At 37.5% G+C, this 23,774-nt stretch overlaps 2 protein-coding genes across 6 annotated transcripts in view; one reads left to right on the forward strand and one right to left on the reverse strand.

Annotated features, from left to right (window-relative positions):
- Positions 1 to 12,141, forward strand: part of anks1b.L (ankyrin repeat and sterile alpha motif domain containing 1B L homeolog) — a 59,554-nt gene extending 47,413 nt beyond the window's left edge. For all 5 annotated transcript variants that reach the window (XM_018251951.2, XM_018251950.2, XM_041586032.1 and 2 more), the window contains 4 exons: positions 2,960 to 3,046; positions 8,358 to 8,495; positions 8,873 to 9,040; positions 11,333 to 12,141. In XM_018251951.2, the coding sequence (XP_018107440.1) occupies positions 2,960 to 3,046; positions 8,358 to 8,495; positions 8,873 to 9,040; positions 11,333 to 11,440 (501 nt within the window). In that variant the 3' untranslated portion in view covers positions 11,441 to 12,141. The remainder of the gene's footprint in view (positions 1 to 2,959; positions 3,047 to 8,357; positions 8,496 to 8,872; positions 9,041 to 11,332) is intronic.
- Positions 12,142 to 16,426: 4,285 nt separating this feature from the next.
- LOC108710795 (gastrotropin) lies at positions 16,427 to 20,598 on the reverse strand. Its single transcript, XM_018251949.2, has 4 exons — positions 20,165 to 20,598; positions 19,449 to 19,621; positions 18,854 to 18,943; positions 16,427 to 16,546 (listed from the first exon to the last, which is right to left on the reverse strand). Exons 1-4 carry the CDS (start codon positions 20,229 to 20,231, stop codon positions 16,493 to 16,495), a joined length of 384 nt encoding a protein of 127 aa, XP_018107438.1. The 5' UTR covers positions 20,232 to 20,598; the 3' UTR covers positions 16,427 to 16,492.
- Positions 20,599 to 23,774: the final 3,176 nt, after the last annotated feature.

Consider the following 23,774-nt stretch of genomic DNA (forward strand, 5'->3'; position numbering starts at 1 on the left):
GCAAGCAATAAAGTAGAAGCCACAGAAGCCTCTGTTCTAAATTAAAAATTAAATATTGCAGAGCAGATGACAGGCAGCAAATCGTCCTTAAACCTCCACAAAATTGGTGCTACAGCATGTGACAGGCAGGCCTATCAGAGGGGATTTATTTTGCATATGGGACCCCGTTATCAGTAACGTGATGGTGCTGCATGTTCATGCACAAAAATTAAAGTAAATTCCCTATCATATAGAATGTAGTACTTGGTGCAGAAATATGTTCTACATAGACTAAATAATTTATAAGAGGATCAGTACTGCAATTACTCACTGTCCCTTGTGATCTAGGCTTCATTTCCAACATGTCATTTTTTTATTTGATGGAATAAAGTAATTTAGGTGGCATTTCATTTCATGCTAAATTAGGCTGCTTCCAGGATTTTTTTTATAGGTATAAATGGAAACCTAAGAAATAGAAGATCTTGTTCTATTTACCCATACCACATAATATTGTACATTTATTTAAGTGTACATTTATTTTAGAGTGACACCTCCAGCTTACTTTGAGATAGTACAGTAGTGGTATTAAGCCTTTTTTTGACTCAATACTCCCCTTTGAGGTCCAACATTTAGTCAAGGCCATGTTGGCGTATAACCAGGCTAACAATATATATAAAAAAAATTTTATATATATATTTTCTCCAACCATTCAGCCATTCATTTTATGAATATCTATTGTGTAAATAAGTGCTTGCCTCATATCTCACCTTAATGAAACTTCAAGTTGGCTTCCAGGAAGATGAAGAGGCATTCACCTCCCTTAATTTTCACGTGGCTAAGTCTGGGCCTCCCTATAAGAGAATCTCAACATTTTAACAATGTGCATCATTCATACCCTCATGTGTGGGTGGAGAGGAATTTTATGTTTGCACATACTTGCAGTTTAGACAAAGCCCAAATTTTGGATCTCCCCTTGGAAAGGCAGCTACCGTTTGACGCATGGTCCATGATTGAATTCAAATGGAATTTCTTGAAAGTGTCCCTAGCTTTCAAATGGATGTAGGTAGAACTTAAAAGTAGTACATTTCCCAAAAACTGAAGCAGCTGATGGAATGGTCATCAGCAACTGGTATCACTAGTTAGAGACACAAAATTACTCTTAACTCATAATCATTAAAGTCTCTTTCTGTAGCAATAATAGTTGACCAACACAGCCTTCTCAGTCCTATCTGACCATCAGCTTTATCCAACTCCCAACCCACTAACCTCAATAGAAATTAAGTCAAGGCGAAGGGAGACAGATAAACCCACTTTGTGACCCATGACCAAATTCACAGACCCACTGAAAATCACCCACGTCTGCATATACCAATCTTCATCCAACAGACAATACCTGCATATTTTGATGGTGCATGAACTGCTACAGGAGCCTAGCTCAAGGAACTCAATCTTTGATTGGTGTCAGTTCTGTTCCATATATCTGTGGTGCTAGCAGTGGCAATAAAATATGAGTCCTTTATGACCAGAGCCGCAAGTGCTGCAGAAGTCCAAAACGCTGTTTGAATCAATAGATTGCATCTGATTCACTGGGCGCAAATATGGTTGCACTATTATGCAAACTGTGTTTTGGAAACGTGTTATGGAATTGACTTAACCCTTACTTTGAAAATATTTGGTGCAACTTGCAGCAAATTTCCTTTAAAACATAAATGCAAGTGCAGTGAGCCTGGATGAAGCTGCATTATGAGTAACATGGCAATAAGCACTTCGTAAATGACCCCTACTGTATGGACACTATCTACACATAGTTTAACATACACTTTTTTGGCTCCTGAACAGATATATTGTGCGATAGCATCTTTAGTGCTTTACTTTTTATCTAGAGATATGAAAAAATTGGAAAAAAATACTGTAACTGCTGATATGGTCCTTGTTAAAATGAATGAATCACAAAGCAGGAACCAGCACATAGGCCTGTACAGCACACACTGTATATAGAGACACTTTAGCTATTACTGATGCTGTGAAGTGCAGGTCACATTGAGGGCTCCTCTGACGTTGATCGATGAAGAAAATAGCCCACCATCTAGGAAAATCAATGTATCTCATGACAATCCCCCAGTGGGTTTGAAAAGGATGGTCTCTTCTTTCCCAAGCCTTTTGAGAGGACTATAAACACATTGATTTCTATTACATTGCTGTAGTCTATTGCTTTCATTTTTTCTTGCCTTTGAGGAATCCCATCCTGTGGGTTTATTAAACCGACTCATTGAACAGAGCAAGGATGGTGTCAGTAAAACTGTTATCCCGGTTGTTCATGGGTAGCACTTCATTGTTTCTCATAATAGGATCCCTCTGGTGCTTTATGGTGACATTGATTAGTCCTTGCAGACCATCTTGCTTCTTCTGCTGCTACCTGCATTAATTGACTAGCCGATTATTGAGCTTAAAACCATCAAGGAAGGAACTGAGCAAAACACCATTGCTGGAAGGGCCCCTATACCTTTTTTAATTCTCACATTGTTTTTGTCAAATTAAAATGTATCACCCAGATACCTATCAGGCAGATTAGCAAATTCTGTTGTGTGAGAACTACATCAACAATCTGATGTGGTCTTCTCCCGAGAGGATCGTTGACCTGTGGCTGATTGATAAGTTTGTCCCGATTTAGCCCAGAGCGCTGATGGTTTAACATGTTCCTGAATACTTTTGGTTTTTGACATTAACTGAATGGATCCTTTCTGAACCAGGTAGAAGGACCATCTCTTCCTGGTCCTTAAACCAAAACAAAGAAAATCACAGCTGCCTTGTCCAGTAAGACACAAACCCAGCCATCATGCAACAAAGGAAATAAATCAGTACAGGCAATCTATTTTTATCACTGTTTATATAGTTTTACTTTTTTGGGTCTTTTTAAAATGCCCTTTATAATTTTAGATCAGCAACTTCCCCACTTTCTAATCCTAATTTCTTCATGTAGAAATCAACAGAACAAATGAAAAAGGTGCCCACGATTATTTTGACGGTATCGTACAAAGGTGTCAAATTTGTGGATGCAGTAAATAAGGTGAGATTCTCTTGGCATGCAAATACTTCATCTAAGTTTTTTGATGTAACAGATGAAACACCACCTGGTGGCTGTGGGAACGCTGTCACCACAGTTGGGTCTAGTAGTACAGGTACCCAAGGTTGTATTACGTGGCTTTGCTCTATGCCCTGCTTGCTGTTCCTCACCCAAAATCCAATCCCCTAGTGGTAAGATGACCCACAGGCCACTCACCCTTCACCAGCAGTCAGCCTGATACCACCACACAAGCTCATTGAAGATAAATTGCTCCTGTATCATCTACCTCCCTAGTGTTTCCCCCATTGCTGTATGTGGCTGGCATTTAGAGATGATGAAATAGGTGAAAAAATGCTTTATAAGGGCATTTGGGCTCTTCTTGTCCTACAGTGTAAAAAACACAAGCCAAATTTACACAGTATCCTCCCTATGCAAGATACCAGCAAAATGGGGCTATCACTGGTAGGATGATTCTTATTGCAAAATCACCACCCAAGTTTTGGAGAGCTGTACTTGGAGTGCAGTGGTAGAGTTGCAATAAAGTTTTATGTTCTTTTCAACCTTACAGTGGGGAAGATTCACTCATGACATTGGCAGTAAAGTAATTCTCTAAAGCAATGCTGTCCAACTTCTGTGGTCCCAAGGGCTGGAATTTTTCTGGTCTACATGGTGGAGGGCCGATAATGGAAGCCACTTCCTGTTTTTAAACCACATCCATGTTACCACAAGACCATGTCCACATTAAATGTAGTAGCACATCAAAAAACCAAATGGTTGGTGCTCACAGGGATATCACTCATATGTGAAAAAAGTCACCTTCACCCAACTGAATCCAAAGTCAATTAATACATTAAAAACACTTGTACTTGCTCTGGTACTCCTCCTGAATTTATTTGTTTTATGCATTAATTCACAAAAGATAAAAAGCTTCTATGTGACCTTCACGTGTTCCCCAACCTGTTTCATTAAACATCAAAATGTTGCAGAATACCTGACGGTTAGGTTGCATAGCAATCTCATTCCTGTAATAATGGCTTGCCCGACTCAATCAAGGTCACTTAACACAACAGTCGGTAATCTCCTCATACAAAGCAAAAGACAGTGAATATTCAGCGCTGTATTCTCTAATGCACCACTGGGGAGGACATTTCCTCTAAGGAGGCAGAATCATTGCATCAAATTAGAATAAGATTACAAATTCTTCATCACCTTGTGTTCAATGATAAACTCCCGTCAAATAAAAGCCCAGACGGTCGATTTAGAAATGAATTGATATGTAAATGTCTTTCCCATAGTAGAACACTCATAAATTAGTTTCTATTTTGGATTTGTCCTTGCATGTTGGATGCTGAATTTAGGTTATGGTAGCTAAATTAAATACCTGCGGGATCAAAGAAGTACCAGGGAAAACCTATTAATAGCTGTCCAGACATGGGCACATACTGTTTGCATTATTTGTCTGATTACAATTTAAAGGGAATGTACTGTATTATTTTTTTCCACAAAAGTCTCATGTTACACTTACTAGCTCTCCAAAGCAAGTGGCCCAAGCTGGTGCCAAATTTAGATGCAAGAGTATTCTATAGGGCTATCAATACATCATCAGTTACTTTGCTGTTATCTAAGGTACTGTGCAGTTTTATCTATTACAGTGGAATCAGATATTAGAAGGACAGATATATCGGTATATTTATCAAAGAGTGAAGTTAGAGATGGCCACAGTCCTCTAGAGTGAAATTCTGCCACTCTCCATTCATTTCAATGGGATTTTTAAAGAGTATTTATCGATGGGTGAAAGTGAAAATTCACCCTTTGATAAAAAGCCTTTCAAAATCCCATATAAATGAATGGAGATTGGCAGAATTTCACTCTAGCGGACTGTGACCATCTCCAACTTCACTCTTTGATAAATATACCCCATAGTGATTCTTTAGTTGTCAGGCATATGATTGTGGGCCAAAGACCATGGAGCAGATATACAATTAGCAGGTAGGCCATGGGGGATCCTCATACATTAAGTGGCCCAAATGCCTTTTGGGCTTTAATAATCCATTCACAATATTCCTAGACTGTAGTTCCGAGCATGCTTTAGCATTGTAGCCCAGTAAGACATTATGACAGTTGGCTGACCCACAGCTTTCTAGGTGAACAGCCTTGATTTAGAGCAAACTAAATTAATGAACAGGGAAAAGAATATGACAGGCAAACAAAACATCTTTAATGCCGTTGTATCACATGCAATAATAAAATCCCAGCATCCTCAGTGTAGCAGTACATGGGTCTTCTAGAAATTATATTCCATGTTAATGGTCAACAGCCTAGCTCTTGAGATCACTGGATCTCCCAGCAACATTTAACATTCTCTGAATTTTGCTGGCTATAGACTTTAATGTCTACACGCTACCTACTGGGATTTATTTACAAGCAGTCGATTGCAGTGGGCCTGACTCGGCCTAGTAACAACTTTCTGTTCATTTATTTCCATCTTCACCCATATATATGCATGGTGAAGTGGCTCAACCACAGAGACATCAAATGGTGGCAAAAAAAATAATTTAGAATTCAAGAAGGAGAGGAGAGTGGCAGAATTTCATTCTAGTGGACTGTGACCATCTCTAACTTCACTCTTTGATAAATATACCCCATAGGGATTCTTTAGTTGTCAGGCATAGGATTGTGGGCCAAAGACCATGGAGCAGATATACAATTAGCAGGTAGGCCATTGGGGATCCTCATACATTAAGTGGCCCAAATGCCTTTTGGGCTTTAATAATCCATTCACAATATTCCTAGACTGTAGTTCCGAGCATGCTTTAGCACTGTAGCTCAGTAAGACATTATGACAGTTGGCTGACCCACAGCTTTCTAGGTGAACAGCCTTGATTTAGAGCAAACTAAATTAATGAACAGGGAAAAGAATATGACAGGCAAACAAAACATCTTTAATACCGTTGTATCACATGCAATAATAAAATCCCAGCATCCTCAGTGTAGCAGTACATGGGTCTTCTAGAAATTATATTCCATGTTAATGGTCAACAGCCTAGCTCTTGAGATCACTGGATCTCCCAGCAACATTTAACATTCTCTGAATTTTGCTGGCTATAGACTTTAATGTCTACACGCTACCTACTGGGATTTATTTACAAGCAGTCGATTGCAGTGGGCCTGAATCGGCCTAGTAACAACTTTCTGTTCATTTATTTCCATCTTCACCCATATATATGCATGGTGAAGTGGCTCAACCACAGAGACATCAAATGGTGGCAAAAAAAATAATTTAGAATTCAAGAAGGAGAGGAGAGTGGCAGAAATTCACTCTAGTGGACTGTGACCATCTCTAACTTCACTCTTTGATAAATATACCCCATAGGGATTCTTTAGTTGTCAGGTATAGGATTGTGGGCCAAAGACCATGGAGCAGATATACAATTAGCAGGTAGGCCATTGGGGATCCTCATACATTAAGAAGGAGAGGAAATCATTTCACTGCTCATGCCTCTAGGACAGTGTTTAACCCCTGAATTTCTAAGAAGAGAAAAAAACAAGGCGTCCCCCTGCAGCCTGCAGCAGTACATGAGCAAACAAAGAGCCCCCGGCAGCCTGCAGTATAGGAGAAAACATATGGGAGCCTGGATGTATTAACGGGTATGCAGGAAGAGGGAGAGGGCTTTCAAGGAATACTTGTAATTTAATGTATATACAGCATGTATGTGTGTGTGTGTTGCAAAGGTGCTTACATTTGCACTTTCTATACACATATACATACTGAATATATATTTATTTATTTATTTATATTTAGTCCCACTAAAGCATTCTTATTGATTCTGTCCAGATAGAGCCTAATGACGTGTCAGTTTGCTCTGATTATGTTATCTGGAATGAGTAATGTTCCCAAGCTAATAGTGTAAGAAATTGGACATAAAACCACAGAACAGTTAAACAAGACAAAAGAGAGTTCCTTTGTTTGGGGCACTTGTGCTGATTATGCATTTCTTCCTGATTTGGGCTTAGTAGCCTAAGCTGCTTTATACTCTGCCACCTTCACTTCACAATATTTGCGCAAAGATTTTTGGCAGATATAGATTATCTCCCTAATGATTTGGTGCAAATTTGGGCTTAAATAGATTAACCTACACATGTATTTTCTTTCATTGTGCTTGGAACAGGGAATAACAGTGCTATACATAGCACTAAAGTATCTCTCCCTGTACATGAGCAAACCTGGGGGGCTGTTAAATTATGTAAAGTACCTTTAGTTTATTAAAGGCATCTCTCTGAATGACAGAATCTGACAAGTAATCCCTTTATAAAAATTGGACAGCCCTTCTATAGAAGTATAAACAGTATTAGCACTGAGGACAGACAATGGAAATTTTTTTAAAAAATGTGTACTTTTTCCTGGATTCTCTAGCTATTTCCAAAAATATAGTCTGTATTGATTTCTTACTGGCTGAGAACAATGCAGCCTGGAGCTCAACAACTGCTAGAAGGTACAGTTTGATCTGTTCTGTTGCAATGTGCAGGGTTAAATATGATCGATTTTTGACTTTTTTTCATCTACAATATCTATGCCACAAAGGCAGACAAGTGTAGAATATGAAACTGCTCTCTTCACCCCCTAAAAGAAAGCCCAGGGGGATTTGTAGATCTTAAAGTGTCACTTCACTTTTCTATACCTTTGCATCTATATCATGTAACAGTAAATAGGTAGGTAAGAGGTCTGTTGGATGGGTTAAAATTCGTCAAATGTATGTCCTCTAATCAGAAAATTAAAAAGTACACTTAACAGAAAGTGGTGGCCTTAAACTCAAGCAGTAGTCCTTAGAAGGATATTCTGTACTGCTGATACTAGGACAGATTCTATGGACTTGGGCCGAGATTAAAGCATACTTGCTTAAAACTCGACCCAAGTCCATAGAATCTGTTCAATCTAGGTCATATATTGTTTTAAGAATTCATACCAGAATACAGATGTTTGGTGTGACATGACCTGGGTGGAATACTCTTAAACCCAACCTCCATACCCTCTTCACCATATTCCCGCACCTCCTTCCTGCATTCCTCTGCCCTTTCAAACCCTTTCTCTTGTCTGCCCCCCACCTTTGGGTCTTCCCCTGCTCTTCCCCTTTTCTTCTCTTCCTGCCCCTCTCCAACTCCTCCTCGTTCCGATAAATCTCTGTGTCCCCTGATAATACACTGACACTGACTTATAAGTCTTGAAAATAAAAATGGCTCATTAATTCAGTATTCAGCATCTCATATAGCATCACATATAAAAATGTGATTTCTAATACTTTTCCTTTGTTTTCAGGCTATGATTGCTGAACATGAAATCCGGAATATCTCCTGTGCCGCGCAGGATCCCGAAGACCTCTCCACCTTCGCTTACATCACAAAAGACTTGAAATCAAATCTGCACTATTGCCATGTCTTCACAGCATTCGACGTGGTCAGTATCAACCCCTTAACACATTTGTATAATTGCAATTAAGGTTTTATACCATCCTCATCTGGGTTTATGACCTTCTAAACTTGAGGCACCTAAGAGCTGGGCGTTTTTAAGAAGGATTATGTTCTTTGAAAGCTTGTAAAGAATCCAACTCTTTTCAAGCCCTAGATATCCAAAGTAGGTATCCCTACTAGTAGGTAAGGGAACTGTTATCCAGAATGCTCAGGAACTGATGTCTTCCGGATAAAGGATGTTTCTGGATCTCCATACTTTATGTCTACTAAAATATAATTTAAACATCAATTAAGTCCAATAACATTGTTTTGCCTGAAATAAGATGATTTTTTAAAATTTGTATTTATTCTATTTTTCCCCAGAACTTAGCATATGAGATCATTCTAACTTTAGGACAAGCATTTGAGGTTGCGTACCAATTAGCTCTGCAAGCACGGAAAGGAGGCCACTCATCAACACTTCCTGAAAGCTTTGACAGCAAGCCCACCAAGCCCATCCCAAAGCCCCGTGTTAGCATCCGAAAGGCAACGGTAAGTTTTCTATTAATTGCCATGACTCTGGGAACCTATAGAGAACAGTTACCATTAATATTTTTAGCTTTAATTTACATTGCACCAACATATTTTGCAGCGTGTTACAGATATTATACATGATTCCCATCAATCACTGCCCCTGTGGAGTTTACAATCTAAGGACCCTATTACAAATTTTTTTGACGCCCATAGACTTTAATGGGCATCGGCGACAGTGAATTTTTGGCGAAACGAAACGGGTCAAATTCGCCCGTCCCTATTGAGCTTATTATACCTTCCTTTGAAAGGAAATATATGACCTGAAAAACAGAATGCGTTATATTCCTTTGGGGTTCACTAGTATGAGAATAGAATCTCTAGAACATATTGCTTTAACATCCACTGAACTACAGTTCCCATCATGCTTAACCCTTGAATATTCTGTTAGGACGCTGGGAGTTGTAGTCTAGAAAGGCACAAACCTCAGGTCTTTCTCAAGCAAAAATAACACGTTGATTTATTAGGTAGTATTTAGGGCTAATGGCTTTGAATAGGGCTAATGGCTTTGAATACATGTATCTGAATGTAGGAACATATGTAGGAAATATTGGCTTTTTGTGGTCATTTAGTTACACATTTAAATCAAGTGTCTTAGCTGTTTAGTAACTAATATTACAAATTTTATAATCCTGGATTCAGTTCTAACCAGTGTAGCATATACAGTACAAGGACATTGTATGCTCATTATAAGATTGTTATAAAACTGAGGTTTGCAACTGTGATAGGGATCCTTATAACACACAAGTGCCATAACTATCATGTAAAAAGATATCTTTATAAACAGTGCCTAATGATGTCATCAGTTATAATTGGTGCTTAGGGATGTCATTGTGTACCATGACTCACTGAAACCTTTTTGTATTGTAAAAAAAAAAAAGAATGCATCACATGTAAAATATGAGGATATTAGAAGTCATTGGAGTTTCATGACCCGTATAAAAGCTCTCACCATTAGTCACTTTGGTGACTGTATGCACAAACAAAATATGGGACTTAACCTCCAATTGCTGGCTTAACAATATTAAATAACGAATAGCCATACAGTGTAATTAAAATAAAAGGCAATATTTATTCACCACCATGCCATATATAATTAAAACCATTTAAAATAAGCAGCGCTGCATTGGAGATAGGGATCCCTCTACCCCACATATTAATCACTACTCAATTCAATAAATCAGGATGTAAGGAACTGCATGCAATTTGTATTATGTTGTATAGGACAGCTGAACAGTCCCCAGCTGAAATACGATCTGTATATAAGGGGTAATAAAAATAGGAGCTGAAAGTTCAATATTCCACTCTTACCAGCAGGAGCCAGTGTTTGCAATATTTACAAAGCTGCTGTAAACCCCTTCTTTTTTTTTGTAACTTCGATTTTATTTTATTTTGTCATATATAGATTTCCAGACATTGCATATTTTTCTAATAATATAGATATGACAGTTTCACATCATTTTGCTATCAAGAATTTGCATATGCAATCATCATGTATCAGACAGAAATTAGAAAAACCAAGAAAAGAAAACATAACAAGAAAAACAATTATTGCAGTATGAAACAGATGCAGTAACAGTCTTCAAGTGAATAGAGTGGTACATAATTCTTCACTTGGATTTATTTATGGAATATATTCTGTCAAGACTCCTGGACTTTATATCACTTAATGCAAGAAACATAATAATCCCATTTTGACTATACTCTCTCAAATTGAGGGGTTTTCTCTCTAAGCCTAGCTGTCATTTCCTCCATTATTTTCATCTCTCCAATTCAAGCAATTACCTCATCAAATTGTGGGGGCTTCTAGGGATTTCCACTTAGAGGTAAGTGAAAGCCTGGCTGCTGTGTATATATAGTTTAGAGGTTTTTGCTCAGGTGTGGAGATATCTAGATGAGGCAGGCCTATAAGGGCATTTGACGGTTGAATAGGTTAATCAAAACAACAAAGTGTGAGAGGGAGCCCACCCTGTCTGCATGTCCTCCAGCACATCAAGTTTTTCAGGAGTATAGTACCAGAAGAACATCGTCTTATAAACGCTCTCTTTCTGTCTTACACACGTAACACTTGGTCGAGCATTTTCCCATATGTCCTCCCACTGCTCGAAATTTAGTGTCTCAGAGAGCTCCCTCTCCCACTGCACCATGTACTTATGTTTGGGAAATGGGTCCCTTGTATTCGGGTTCAGGATGTTATATATATTGGAAATAAGTGTAAACCCCTTCTTGATCCAGTAATTTTTCATTTTTCAGATAGATCAACCTGACCAAAAGACTCTGTCCAATATGCCTTGGATTGTAGAACCAGGCCAGGAAACGAAGAGAGGGATTAGCACCAAGTACGAAACCACAATCTTTTAATAGGGACCCATCCTCACTTCCTTGGTGTGCCTTTGTACACTCCTCAAAACAACTCCACCATTCAAACAGCAATCTCATCCCCTCCTGTGTGGATGAAACCAGTGCAGGCGCAGGCTCTGCTGCGTTGGCCAATTATATCACTTTAAACAAAAGAAAGACAAAATACTGGCAAGTAGAGGAATCTTATATTTTTTGATGATTTTTTTTCTTGTAATCTTTATTACAGTGTTTTTTTTTTCTTTTCTTTTTTTTGTTCAGCCTTTGGATTTTATTGGGGGGAAAAAAAGATTCTTTATGTAAATCATATCACGCTCTCTTACAAGCATTATGCATTGAATTTGTGGCAGTGAAATTGTATACAAACTCAATACACAGTATTTGGACTTGTGGGAATACAATGGTGTACTTAAATATTGCAAAAAAAAAGAGGAAAAGAAAAAAACTCATATATTAACTGCCAAGAAAATGAACTAAACTGAGATTTATATGCACAAATTGCATCTTTATATCTAATTATTGTATGTGATTTCATGACGGAAACAGCAACATTCAGACATTTCTGAACAAACTGGGTTTGCTTCACTGTAAAGAGTACTACTTTGTATAATATTTTATAGGCTATTGAATTTGAAGCCTTATTACTGAACTGTAAAAAAAATATTGTATCCATAAAGAATATTATTGTCAGTGAGATGACAAAGAAAGACTTTTGTTATTAGATTTCTTGGTTAATATTGTTGGGAGAGGGAAGGTGATTCTCTTATTCTTTATTCTTTATAAATTCTTTATTTGCTCCAAATGGGCAGATCAAACAAATAAATTTGTGGTGCCATTAAATTCTGTGATGCCCCATCAAACACTGTTGGAGCCAGTAGGCAGCTATTTGGGTGAGGCAGTTGAACCCAATGACAGCCATGGTTTAATTACTTGGTTAACTAAATTTTTATTGAAGAATGAGTGGAAGCTTATAAGGAACGCATAGCGAGCAACAAAGAGGAGCCATAGGATCTTTGTCAACAAGGGTTCTAACTTGAAGTTCTTAATCAACAAGGCTTCTCTTTGTTTCTGTTGAGTGTGCTATGAAAGACTGGGGGTATCTTGTCATTAATCCTAGTATGGGAAACCCCTTGGACAAGTCCATGGTAAATGGGATATTGCTGCTCTCTCCAACATCCTCCATAAACAAGTTTACATAGTAACATAGTAAGTTTGGTTGAAAAAAAAAAAACACATGTACATCAGTTTCAACCTTTTAAGTCTCTATACAGTATAACCTGCCTAACTGCTAGTTGATCCAGAAGAAGCCTCTCCAATTTGCTTCAGATGGGGAAAAATTCCTTCCTAATGTCAGAAGCGCCCAGTGGTGTCCCCATCTCCGTCGGTGCCAGATCCAAGATGGCGGCGCCCATGGCCGCCGCATGGGTAGCGGTGCCGGCGTCTCATTGCAGGCGTGTTGATGTCACACGTCCAACGTGAAAACTCTTTATAAAAAGATGCCGAGGTCACAGTTCAATGCCCGGATATAGGATTTCCTTTGTCTTTCCTGGGTGCTTCTAAAATTTCTATTGACTGATTCCTGAACCTTTTGACCCTGAACTTTGATATTGCTACTCATCTGCCTGCCTATAGGTCTTTTGCCTGGAATTGACTATGATTATCCTGATCTCTTAATGATTACCGCGAACTTGGACTTTTACCCTACGCTTCCTCCTTGGTCCAGACATCTCAGTGGGAGCCGAGAGACCCCCTAACACCTGTTGGAACATGGCAATCGGACCAGTCCCTTGATCAACTTGTACTATGAGCTATCTTCCATAACCCTGTATTCCCTCACTTGCTAAAAAGCCATCCAACCCCTTCTTAAAGCTATCTAATGTATCAGCCAGCAGAACTGATTCAGTGAGAGAATTCCACATCTTCACAGCTCTCACTTTAAAAAAAACCCTTCTGAATATTAAGACGGAACCTCATTTCTTCTAATCGGAATGGGAGCCCTCTTGTCAACTGAAAGGACCTACTGGTAAAAAAGCATTAGAGAAGTTATTATATAATTATACATAGTTATCATATCCCTCCTAAAACCTGGAAAACCAGTGGACAAGTCCATGGCAAATGGGATATTGCTGCTCTCTATTGGCATCCTCCAAAACAAGTTGGATTGGTAGACATCTAGTGCTAGTTACCAGCTTTAAATGACAAACTTCTCTTAAGACCATGTTTACTAAGCATTTAATTGCTGTTTCCTAGAGCTATGTTTCTACTAAACCCCTCACTAAACATAATCTAGTTCCATAATGGGCATTTGGCCCATTGGGAATGGTTGGTTGGTTGCCATTGTCATGGCCTGAGGAATGCCTCCAAAAATTTAAATAATTTATCTATAGTGATAGGGATTTACATAGAGATTCTTGTGCAAACACCAAGTTGGACGCATTGGTATAGTTTAGGGTCTAGAAAAATGTATTTAATGTTTCCAGCATTAATGGCATTAACTAAGCTTATAATGACAGACAAAAATATTTTAAATAGGTCCATGAGGACTGACCTATTGATTTGACCCTTGCCATAAATATGACAAAATTGTGCATCTCCCCCTTAATATCTTAAAAAATAGGATTGAGCTTTGGTAAAATAGTTTTTCTCTACTATATTGGGGTCAGGGTAATTTTTAAAAGGTGATGCTTATGTTAAATACAGCCCAAAATGATAACAATATATCTGTATAGGTTACTGATGTCATCGGTTAAAATTGGTGCACCATGTGACTCCCTGAAACTTGTCTGTTATAAAAGCAAAGTATCACCTTGAACTTTCAAGACTAGTATGAAAACACTTGGCCTTGGGCTTCATGGAGCTCCATAGTGACTCCTAATTATATTTTACAATAGGAGGTACTGTACATTATCCTTAGTTATGTCTCCTGTAACTGTTTCATGCCTTGTAATTTGTGTATTATAAAAACCAACCTCTAGCGGAGAAAAAAAATGCAAATGCCTCTAAAAGTCCGAAAAACATCAGCACAGTTCTCATTGACTTCTATAGGGCCTCTACAACTTTTACCTGATGACGTTTTGTAACATACAGTAGTTAGGTTGGGTTAGGGTGAAAAAAAAACACAAATCCATCAAGTTCAACCTTTGACTCTATTTTAACCTGCCTAACTGCTAGTTGATCCAGAGGAAGACAAAAAAAACCCATTTGAAGTCTCACCAATTTTCCTCAGAGGGGGAAAATTCCTTCCTGTATTAGAGATTTTCATGGTTTTTACACATAATAAATCTCAAATCTTTTAAGCTTTTTTAAAATAATGATAAAACCACGAATTTTAAGAGATTTGTGAAAAAAAATCAAATGGTTACTAAATGACCCCCTTAAAGGGGTTGTTCACCTTCCAAACACTTTTTTCAATTTAGTTGTTTTTAGATTGTTCCCTAGAAATAATGACTTTTTTCCAATTACTTTCCATAATTAATTTTTTACTTTTTTTCCAAAATCTAAGTTTAAAGTTGAATGTTTGTGTCTCTGGTGTTGGAGTCTGGCAGCTCAGTAATTCAGGTGCAGACTCTAAACTGTTACAATTTTGCAACATTTAGTTGATACATTTCTCAGTAGCATCTCTGGAGTATCAGTAACTATTGTATCAATTCTAACAGCTGCCTGTAATGAAACCCAGAGATTCTGCTCAGCAGGGACAAAGATAAGAAATGTATCAACTAAATGTATCCATTTAGAACAGTTTACAGGATCGGCGACCCCCCCTCCCAGAGCTGCTTCAGAAGGAGAGAAATGACACTTTACACTTCAATATTAGAAAAACCGTGACACATAGAAAATAGAAAGTCATTTGAAAAAGTCGTTATTTCTGGTGATCTATCTGATAACAACTAGTTGTTTGAAGGTGAACAACCCCTGTAATCTATAAGGATATATTATAGATGTTGCATCAGTCTTCCATTACCTGTATAAAAACATGTGACTTGCAGCCACATTGTGGTATTATATAGTCTTTAAACACCTTGGTACATAATTCCCTATATAAGAAATTGTTAAAACTAGGAGGTAAAGGGAAAGATGGGAAAGGTGAATTTTTCTTTATAATTATAGATTCAGCATCATTTTCATAAGCTTATTCTTACATGAAAATTTAGCTGAAAGTGTCCTTATTTTTAAGTCATGCTGAGAAACGTGTATTCTTAGGGTTCGATTTCTCTGAGAATTCCTACATCCTTATCTGAATCAATTTACTAAGGGTTAACAATGTTTTTGAGCAATTTTTAAAGGTTATTTAAATTGCAAATGTACAATTTTTATTGTAGCACAATTTCACAACATATAAATGAGGGGACAAATTAAGGCAGTGAAGTGACATGGGCAGGAATATTTCCTGCCACTATTTGAAAGAACACTGTCAGAATATTGAATATTTCCATATTTAGAATTCACTTCCCATTAAAGTAGCTAAACCCCAGGGCAACAACTGCTCTGCCCCAAAATTGTGTGAGGGGGTCAATAGAATAAAAGATTTAATAATATTCCAGAAAATTCTTGATAAATGCTCTTGGGGAACGTTACCCCTATATTTTTAGCTTATCTGTTCTGTACTAAAGGGGCTAAACTCCCTTCTCCACCTGCAAGATGATAAAGAAAATCTTTCTTCAACCTTCTGTATCCTTGACCCTATAGATGATTTACACACTCTAATGTGATTCATGCTGCGGTATGTTCTACATACAGTATCTACGTATAGGCAGGGAAATGCAAATTGGCACATTATAGATTTATTGTTTTCATATACTCTTAAATATCCCTAAATCATTTTTTTTTATAAAAGATATGGCTTTCATACTAAATATATGTGACTTTAAAGCTCTATAAATGTGACAATATTTTGTTCATTAGTTTAGAATTTTTGGTGCTCATGTGAAATTACACAAATTTTGACATTTTAAAGGATTCAATACATATGTATAAAAACCACATAACACATTTATTATCAAATTTTATTTACTTCAAATATGCAAAATTGCAAATATTTTAATCTCGGGGGTTGTTCTATGCCACCTTTTTACTAATTCGTTTAAAGGTGATTCCACCAGCCACAGACGTCTGTTAAAGGAGAAAAAAAATTACACTTTAAGTTTATATATTCATTAAATGTATAAATATTGTCTGAAATCATACATATGCTATTAAAGAGGTGATGTTCACTTAAGCTCTGAGCAAGTTCCTGAATAGTAGAGGCACGAAACGCGTAAGCTTGTTGCACTAACATTTGCCACAATATCACTATGTGTGCCAAAATAAAGTTATGATAGAAGGTGGATGATGGTCTCTGTAGATTTTCTCTGGTGACTGCAATGTCTGGAGTTATATGTTTATGAGGTGATTATCAAAAGCTGTGGGCTTGTTCGAGAGTGCTGCTGCTGGAGAGGAGAAAATGCCACCAAGCCAAAGAAGTCGGTAAGCTCCGCTACATATGATTTCTCCTTATTTCATAATTGTATTAAAGGGGTGGTCCACATGTAATTTTACTTTCAGTATGTTATAAGAATGGCTAATTCTAAACAACTTTTTAATTAGCCTTCATTATCTCTTGGTTTTTAAATTATTTGCCCTCTTCTTCTGACTCTTTCCAGCTTTAAATCGGGGTCACTGACACCATCTAAAAAACAAATGCTCTGTAAGGCTACAAACCAATTTTTATTGCTACTTTTTATTACTCATCGTTCTACACAGGCCCTCTCCTATTTATATTCCAGTCTCTACAATTAATAAAATAATGAAAACCAATTGCAAGTTGTCTCTGAATATCAGTCGCTACATTATACTAAAAGTTAATTTAAAGGTGAACAACTCCTTCAAAACAGCTTTACCTTTTTTGCATATTTTAGAAGAAAATGTAAAATATGTTTGAATTGAATTAGTTTAGTTGCTAATTGTTTTATCTTTAACAAAATAGTTGTCAATCAAAGAGTGTAAAACCATCACATAACCTTGCTAACTAATCACATCAGTCTTCATACAACTAGCATTTGCATCATGGGGCAGACTCAACCAACATTAAAATTAGAGATTTTACCGGATTCAAGTTTTTCCCTGTAAAAATCACCAATTCAAATTGCAAAAAATTTAAACATGCAAGCTCTTTTAAGTGCAAAAAAACGTAAAACCTGCAATATGAAAACATTTGCACAGAAAAACTGCAGAGTTCACTTAAAATTCAATGGGAGCTATATTTTCAAAACTCATGGGGGCATTCACTAAAGGGCGAATTGTCGCCAGCAACTGCTTTCGCACACATCGCACCACTTCGCCAGACGCAAATTCTCTACCACTACGCTAATTTACTAATATGCGAAGTTACGCCCTGGGAGCTGAACGCTGGCGACTTTTCGTTTGTGAAAATTCACTAATGATCTTGCGCTTAGGTCAATTTACATACGGTTGGTAATTTGAAGTTGTATGGAGGCCTTTATTATAAATGTTGGTGCAAATGCCTAAAATTACCACTTTTTATTACACATGTCCAGGGAACCTTAATAAAGACAAGAGAGTTAATATAATGCCCTGCACGTGAGCCCACTGTAAAATAAATATTCCATGTTATAAAATGTGTGGAGAAAACCGGTTACCCAAAAAAAGTCAGGACTTTTGCAGCCAATCTCGCTTAAAAAAAGGAAAAGTCGCCAGTGTTTTTTTTTAACTTTAATGCATTTTCGGCACACAGGATATGATGTAAGTGGCAGAAGATTGAGGAAGATCTAGCTTCTTTTTAGCACTCCGCACTTGGGTAGCAACGCTTGGCGAAAAGTCGCTAGTCACCCTTTACTGAATCTGCCCTATGGTTTCAGTTCAAGTTTGAATTTGTAAATGAGGGGTGATTTCACTCCATTCAAGCTGTTTTTTCACATTTTCATTATCAACATTCTTTCTGAAATTTTTTAAAATTTTCTAAGATTTTAGAAAATTTTAACAAGTGTGCCCCTTTGTGTGCAATGAGCAATCATGTAAATACAGAAAGAAAAAATAATTTAGTAATTTCTGGGGGATGGGGATCAGAGCACACTGGGCCCCTCTGAAGATTTTTTGCAGGGGGGCCCAGGGCACTCTAGTTACGCCACTGAAAAGTACCCTGTAATTAAATCTGCGGTGTTTTTATACTGTTGGAATCTGTAAGGTTCCATGTTAAAACATGTTTGTTGTGCTCACGTTAATACACCCATCTGCACAATAACCCAGGGAGCACTAGGGGACGCAAGGCACAAGGGTATAAAGCCGAACTAAAGACAGACATTATGTACACTGCATGCCAACCCCAATCCACACTCTGGCACAATTTATAACACAGCTTGTGGTAAGTGAGGCCTTCATGGATTAAATCAACGACCATCTTTTCTACATGTCATTTCTTACCTCCACCAAGTTGCCACCCACAATTTCAGAGGTGTGATGATACTTTGGGAAGTCAACAACAATTTTTCCACCTTCTAAATTAACAGTAGCCTGCAATATTAAAATGAGTCAATAATCTTTAACTGTAGTGGGAACAGCCATGTTGTTTCTCATAAACAGTGCATTGTGTATGAATTATTTTCTGCAAAGAACATTACTTGTATATTTCTACATAGTAGACCTTTGGAGATTCCAAAGGTTATTTACATATCCAGGCAGCAATTTACACATACATACAAAATAATTTCACGACTGAATAAGATAGTAGGTTGTCATTAGTGGAGGTTGCCTTAGAAGTGGTACAATAAGTAATGGGGAAGTACACATTATTTAAAACATTACTGTGCTCACACCTCAATCATCAGCATTAACATTTATAATGTATAACATAGATTAAGACAGCATTATTGATGCTTCTGGTGCACGACCCTCTGCCCACGGGCCTCACTAACTTCTTAGCGTGAGATTCCCCTTGTAACATTATCCTACCTGCAAATGTTACAAATACAAAATATTTGGTCCTTTATGTTTTAAGTGACAATGCCAAAATGCATACCTTGAATTTCTTGCCTGACATGGTTTCCAATTCAGATTCCTGCCCAGTGGTGAACTTGTTCGTCAATGTGTGCCCAGGGTAGATCTGGGACCACGTAAAGTTATTGCCGTCCTGAATGACTTCTGTGGTGTACTTGAAATTTCTTCCTTTTTCAATGGTATCATCAGGTATACCTGGGGAGATAAACAGGCAGAAAGCTCATGTATGGGTGATGTTCCAACTGTTTATTCCTGGTGGTGTCAATCATTTATCAACAATATTTTGTACATGGCTCCCTTAAGGATTCTAGGTACAGGCATGGCTGCCATGAAACATCTCAGAAACCAGTGCTGAAAGCCTGGCTTTTTCTGAGATGCTAATACAAATCAGTGAATGGTATAACTCACTGAGAGGTTTCAGGTTGGCCATGTCATGTTAAAATCTGATTGGCCATGCTAGTAGATGTTTTATTTCTCTGTCTGGCTACAGGTTGATCTAGCTATGTTCCCTTGGTGGGTCCAGCCATGTGAACTTTATAATATAATTAATGGTGAATAGACATACCTGGACACATAAAAAAAATGCTATAGGTTGTAGTTCAGAAAAAGATAAAGGGACATGTTTAGCAAAGGGAGACAAAAGCGTTCTCTCCACTTTTTAGCCTTTTCATAATTATGCCTCAAAATATCCCAAATAAGGGAATAGAGATCTGTGAAAGGGAAACAAGTTTTTGTTACCAATAAGCTTCATGAAGGCATCATAGTTTTCTTGGCTTTCTACTTCATATCTTCCAGAGAAGGACATGGTTCTGTTGAAGGTTCCAACACTAGGCAGGTTCTCCAGTGGAAGGGCTGGATAGTGATGGTGGCAGGCTGAATGTGCTGCTTTATATAGTCTCCTCCACCCTAAATGATCTCATAACCAAGCAGACAATGTGATGACTCACGCAAAGATTGGTGTTATTGACCTGTGTGCAAACCGTGGGTTCAGGTGGTTGTAAAACAATTCATTCAAGCACAAATGGAAATTTCCTCTGCACTTGCAAAGTGCTTGTCTTTTCTCTCTATTGTGGAGCATTCATTGGCAACTGCAAAACAATTTATAATAGAAACAGATATCTGCTATAGATTTTATAAAGGAGAAATGCACATTAAAGGAGAAGTAAACTAGAAATGTAAAATCACGGCCACTATAAATCATTGCAAAATACCATTCACTATTCATGGTTTGGTTTTACTCTTAAACTTCCCTGGATAAACAGATTCCCTATAAACAGGTTTCCCTGCCTTATTTATTATTCTCCCTGCAAGCTGAAGGGATAAATATAGCTGCCACACAAGAGCATAAGAGAAGAGAGATAAAGGCCAGTTATGAGTTGGGAAATGGATCACTACAGTGAACTAAGAGACAAGAGGTCACGGATTCTAATTCCCAATTACAGGTATTGGATCCGTTATTCAGAAACCCATTATCCAGAAAGCTCCGAATTATGGAAAGGCCATCTCCAATAGACTCCATTTTATCCAAATAATCCAATTTTTTAAAAACTATTTCCTTTTTCTCTGTAACAATAAAACAGTAGCTTGTACTTGATCCAAACTAAGATATAATTGATCCTTATTGGAAGCAAACCCAGCCTGTTGGGTTAATTTAGGGGCCGATTCACTAAATTCGAGTGAAGGGTTAGAATGAAAAAAACTTCGAATTTCGAAGTATTTTTTGGGTACTTCGACCATCGAATTGGTTAAATTCGATCGAAGTCGAACGATTCGAACGATTCGAAGTAAAAATCGTTCGACTATTCGACCATTCGATAGTCGAAGTACTTTCCCTTTAAAAAAAACTTCGATCCCCTACTTCGGCAGATAAAACCTACCGAAGTCAATGTTAGCCTATGGGGAAGGTCCCCATAGGCTTGCTAAACTTTTTTTGATCGAAGGAAATTCCTTCGATCGTTGGATTAAAATCCTTCGAATCGTTCGATTCGAAGGATTTAACCGTTCGATCGAACGAAAAATCCTTCGATCGATCGAACGAACGTTTAGCGCTAAATCCTTCGACTTCGATATTCGAAGTCGAAGGATTTCAATTCGAGGGTCGAATTTCGAAGTATTTTTTACTTCGAAATTCGACCCTTAGTGAATCTGCCCCTTAATGTTTACATGACTTTCTAGTAGACTTAAGGTATGAAGATCCAAATTATGGAAAGATCCATTATCCTGAAAATACCAGGTCCCAAGAATTATGGATAACAGGTCCAAAACCAGTATACTATTTTTTTAGTTTTAGATTTCTTTTAAAACTAACGTTAATATGATGTAAGCAGAAAGATAACTTGCAACTAATTGTTGGTTTTTCTGCTTTCTGTTTTGCTTCTCCCCCACCTTAAACCAAAAGCTAAAAACTAACATATAAATGTCTGTTCATATCACTGTCTACATCAAAGACACTGATAAAACTGGGAGGCCTACTGTATTTGTCACGCGCAATTGCACTCCTTGTGATCTCTTTATTCTCCACAAATAGCCCCTGATTTAAGAATTTGCTTAAAAATTATGAGGCCTAGGTGAAAGAGGATGGAGAACATCTGGTGGATATGAAAGATCAAACATTGCCAGAATTCTGTTATTTAAATACAGTATTCAGTTTAAACATTTTAAAATCTTTTTGATAGATATGCAAACTCAATTTCAACTCATTTTGATAAGACACTCTGCAAAAAAAAAGCCATTCCTGGGCCAAAGATCTTGAGCAAGGGCAGTGAATTGAGCTAGAGGGCTCACCAATAAATGACAGATGGTAAGCTATGGTGTAAATTCAGTAGCACTGATCTTCTCTGTTACAGGCCAGCAGTATATCATATATTAGATAACACAATACAAAACAAGCATATGTTTTACCATAATGCTTTGTAGGAATTCAGTTTTCATTTAGTTATCAAGTCTATCTGCATATATCTCCAGTTACCTATTACATACTCTAACTACTGTATCTATTAGAAAGAAAACTGTCTATTTCCAAGTAGTGGATAATAGGACAGCAAGCACATTAACCTTTGCTATGTTAACTATGTTGACTTTGTCAACACAATTGTTGCACACTGAATCCTCCATTGTTCCTCCTTCACCCTATACAGGTATAGGATCTATTATCTGGAAACCTATTATCGAGAAAGCTCAGAATTACAGAAAGGCTGTCTCACATAGACTCCATTATAATCAAATAATTAAAAATTTTAAAAGTGATTTCCTTGTTCATGATCCAAACTAAGATATAATAAATCCCAATGGGATGCAAAGCATAATGTGTAAATATTTTTTTAGTAAATTTAAGGTATGGAGATCCAAATTACAGAAAGATCCCTTATACTGAAGTCCCGAGCATTCTGGATAACAGGTCCCATACCTGTATAAACAAATGCTATTGATTATGGCTGCTGTTGCAATTTAATTCAAATCAGCTCTGACTGATGGTAGCTATTGCATTTACAAAGAGTGAAACCTCGACACTTATAAATATATACTGTACATTTGTTACCACAATATAACTATATCTTAAATATATGAGACGGCATTAGAGATAAAACGGACCTCCAAACTATAAAAATCTTATTTGTCAGATAATGGGCCAGATACAATTTAGTGAGAAAAAGTTATTTCACGGTTTATAACTTGAAAATTCATGGATGAGATTTAATTGTAGACGAAAAACCTTTTCTCCAAATTCAGGTCAGTTTTTTCCCATAGACTTTAATAGAGTTTCATGATAAACCATGAGATAAGTCTTTCTGAATTGAATTGCATCTCAAATAGAATCTTGTCCATGAGTTTTCACGTAATAAACCTTTTTCTCACTGGATTGAATCTGGCACTACATGTTATATGTGTTTTCATTTCTTAAATATTTGAGATACATCTTTTTCTGTTGGAAAAAAATTATCAATTTATGTGTGGGGCTGGGCATGAGTTGCACCATTGTTGGGAGGAATGAACTTGAATGTTGAGGTTCAGAATGTGACATTAACTCTTCCTGATCAATAACTGTACCAGGCTACAACTTCTTCATTGAACTGCACCCACACAGTGACTTTGTTATCAGTGCTACTGATTACTTGGACTGATTAAATGAAAGAGACAGGGCTAAAACTAGAGATAGGCAGAAGGGTCATCTACCTTGGGTGCAGCCTAAGAGGGTACAATTGGAGAATGGAGACTGGCAGTGGGGATCAAGCAGCAGCTGTCAGGACGAAGTGTGGAGGCTTGGTGTGTAGATCAAGGTGTCTAGCAGACCAATCAGTGGGAGAGGGGTGAGTGAGTTGGTGGGAGTGATGGCAAGGCGCTGGGGAAA

Source organism: Xenopus laevis, chromosome 3L (genome assembly GCF_017654675.1).
Source record: "Xenopus laevis strain J_2021 chromosome 3L, Xenopus_laevis_v10.1, whole genome shotgun sequence".
Taxonomy (NCBI): domain Eukaryota; kingdom Metazoa; phylum Chordata; class Amphibia; order Anura; family Pipidae; genus Xenopus; species Xenopus laevis.

What these genes read in the sequence shown, in the direction of transcription:
- LOC108710795 (XM_018251949.2), bottom strand. Translation starts at nt 20,231, where the DNA reads ATGTCCTTCTCTGGAAGATATGAAGTAGAAAGCCAAGAAAACTATGAT. An exon ending in TGCCTTCATGAAGCTTATTG is followed by an intron (nt 19,622 to 20,164) that starts GTAACAAAAACT and finishes TTATCTCCCCAG; the next exon opens with GTATACCTGATGATACCATT. An exon ending in TGGGTGGCAACTTGGTGGAG is followed by an intron (nt 16,547 to 18,853) that starts GTAAGAAATGAC and finishes CTCCTTTAACAG; the next exon opens with ACGTCTGTGGCTGGTGGAAT.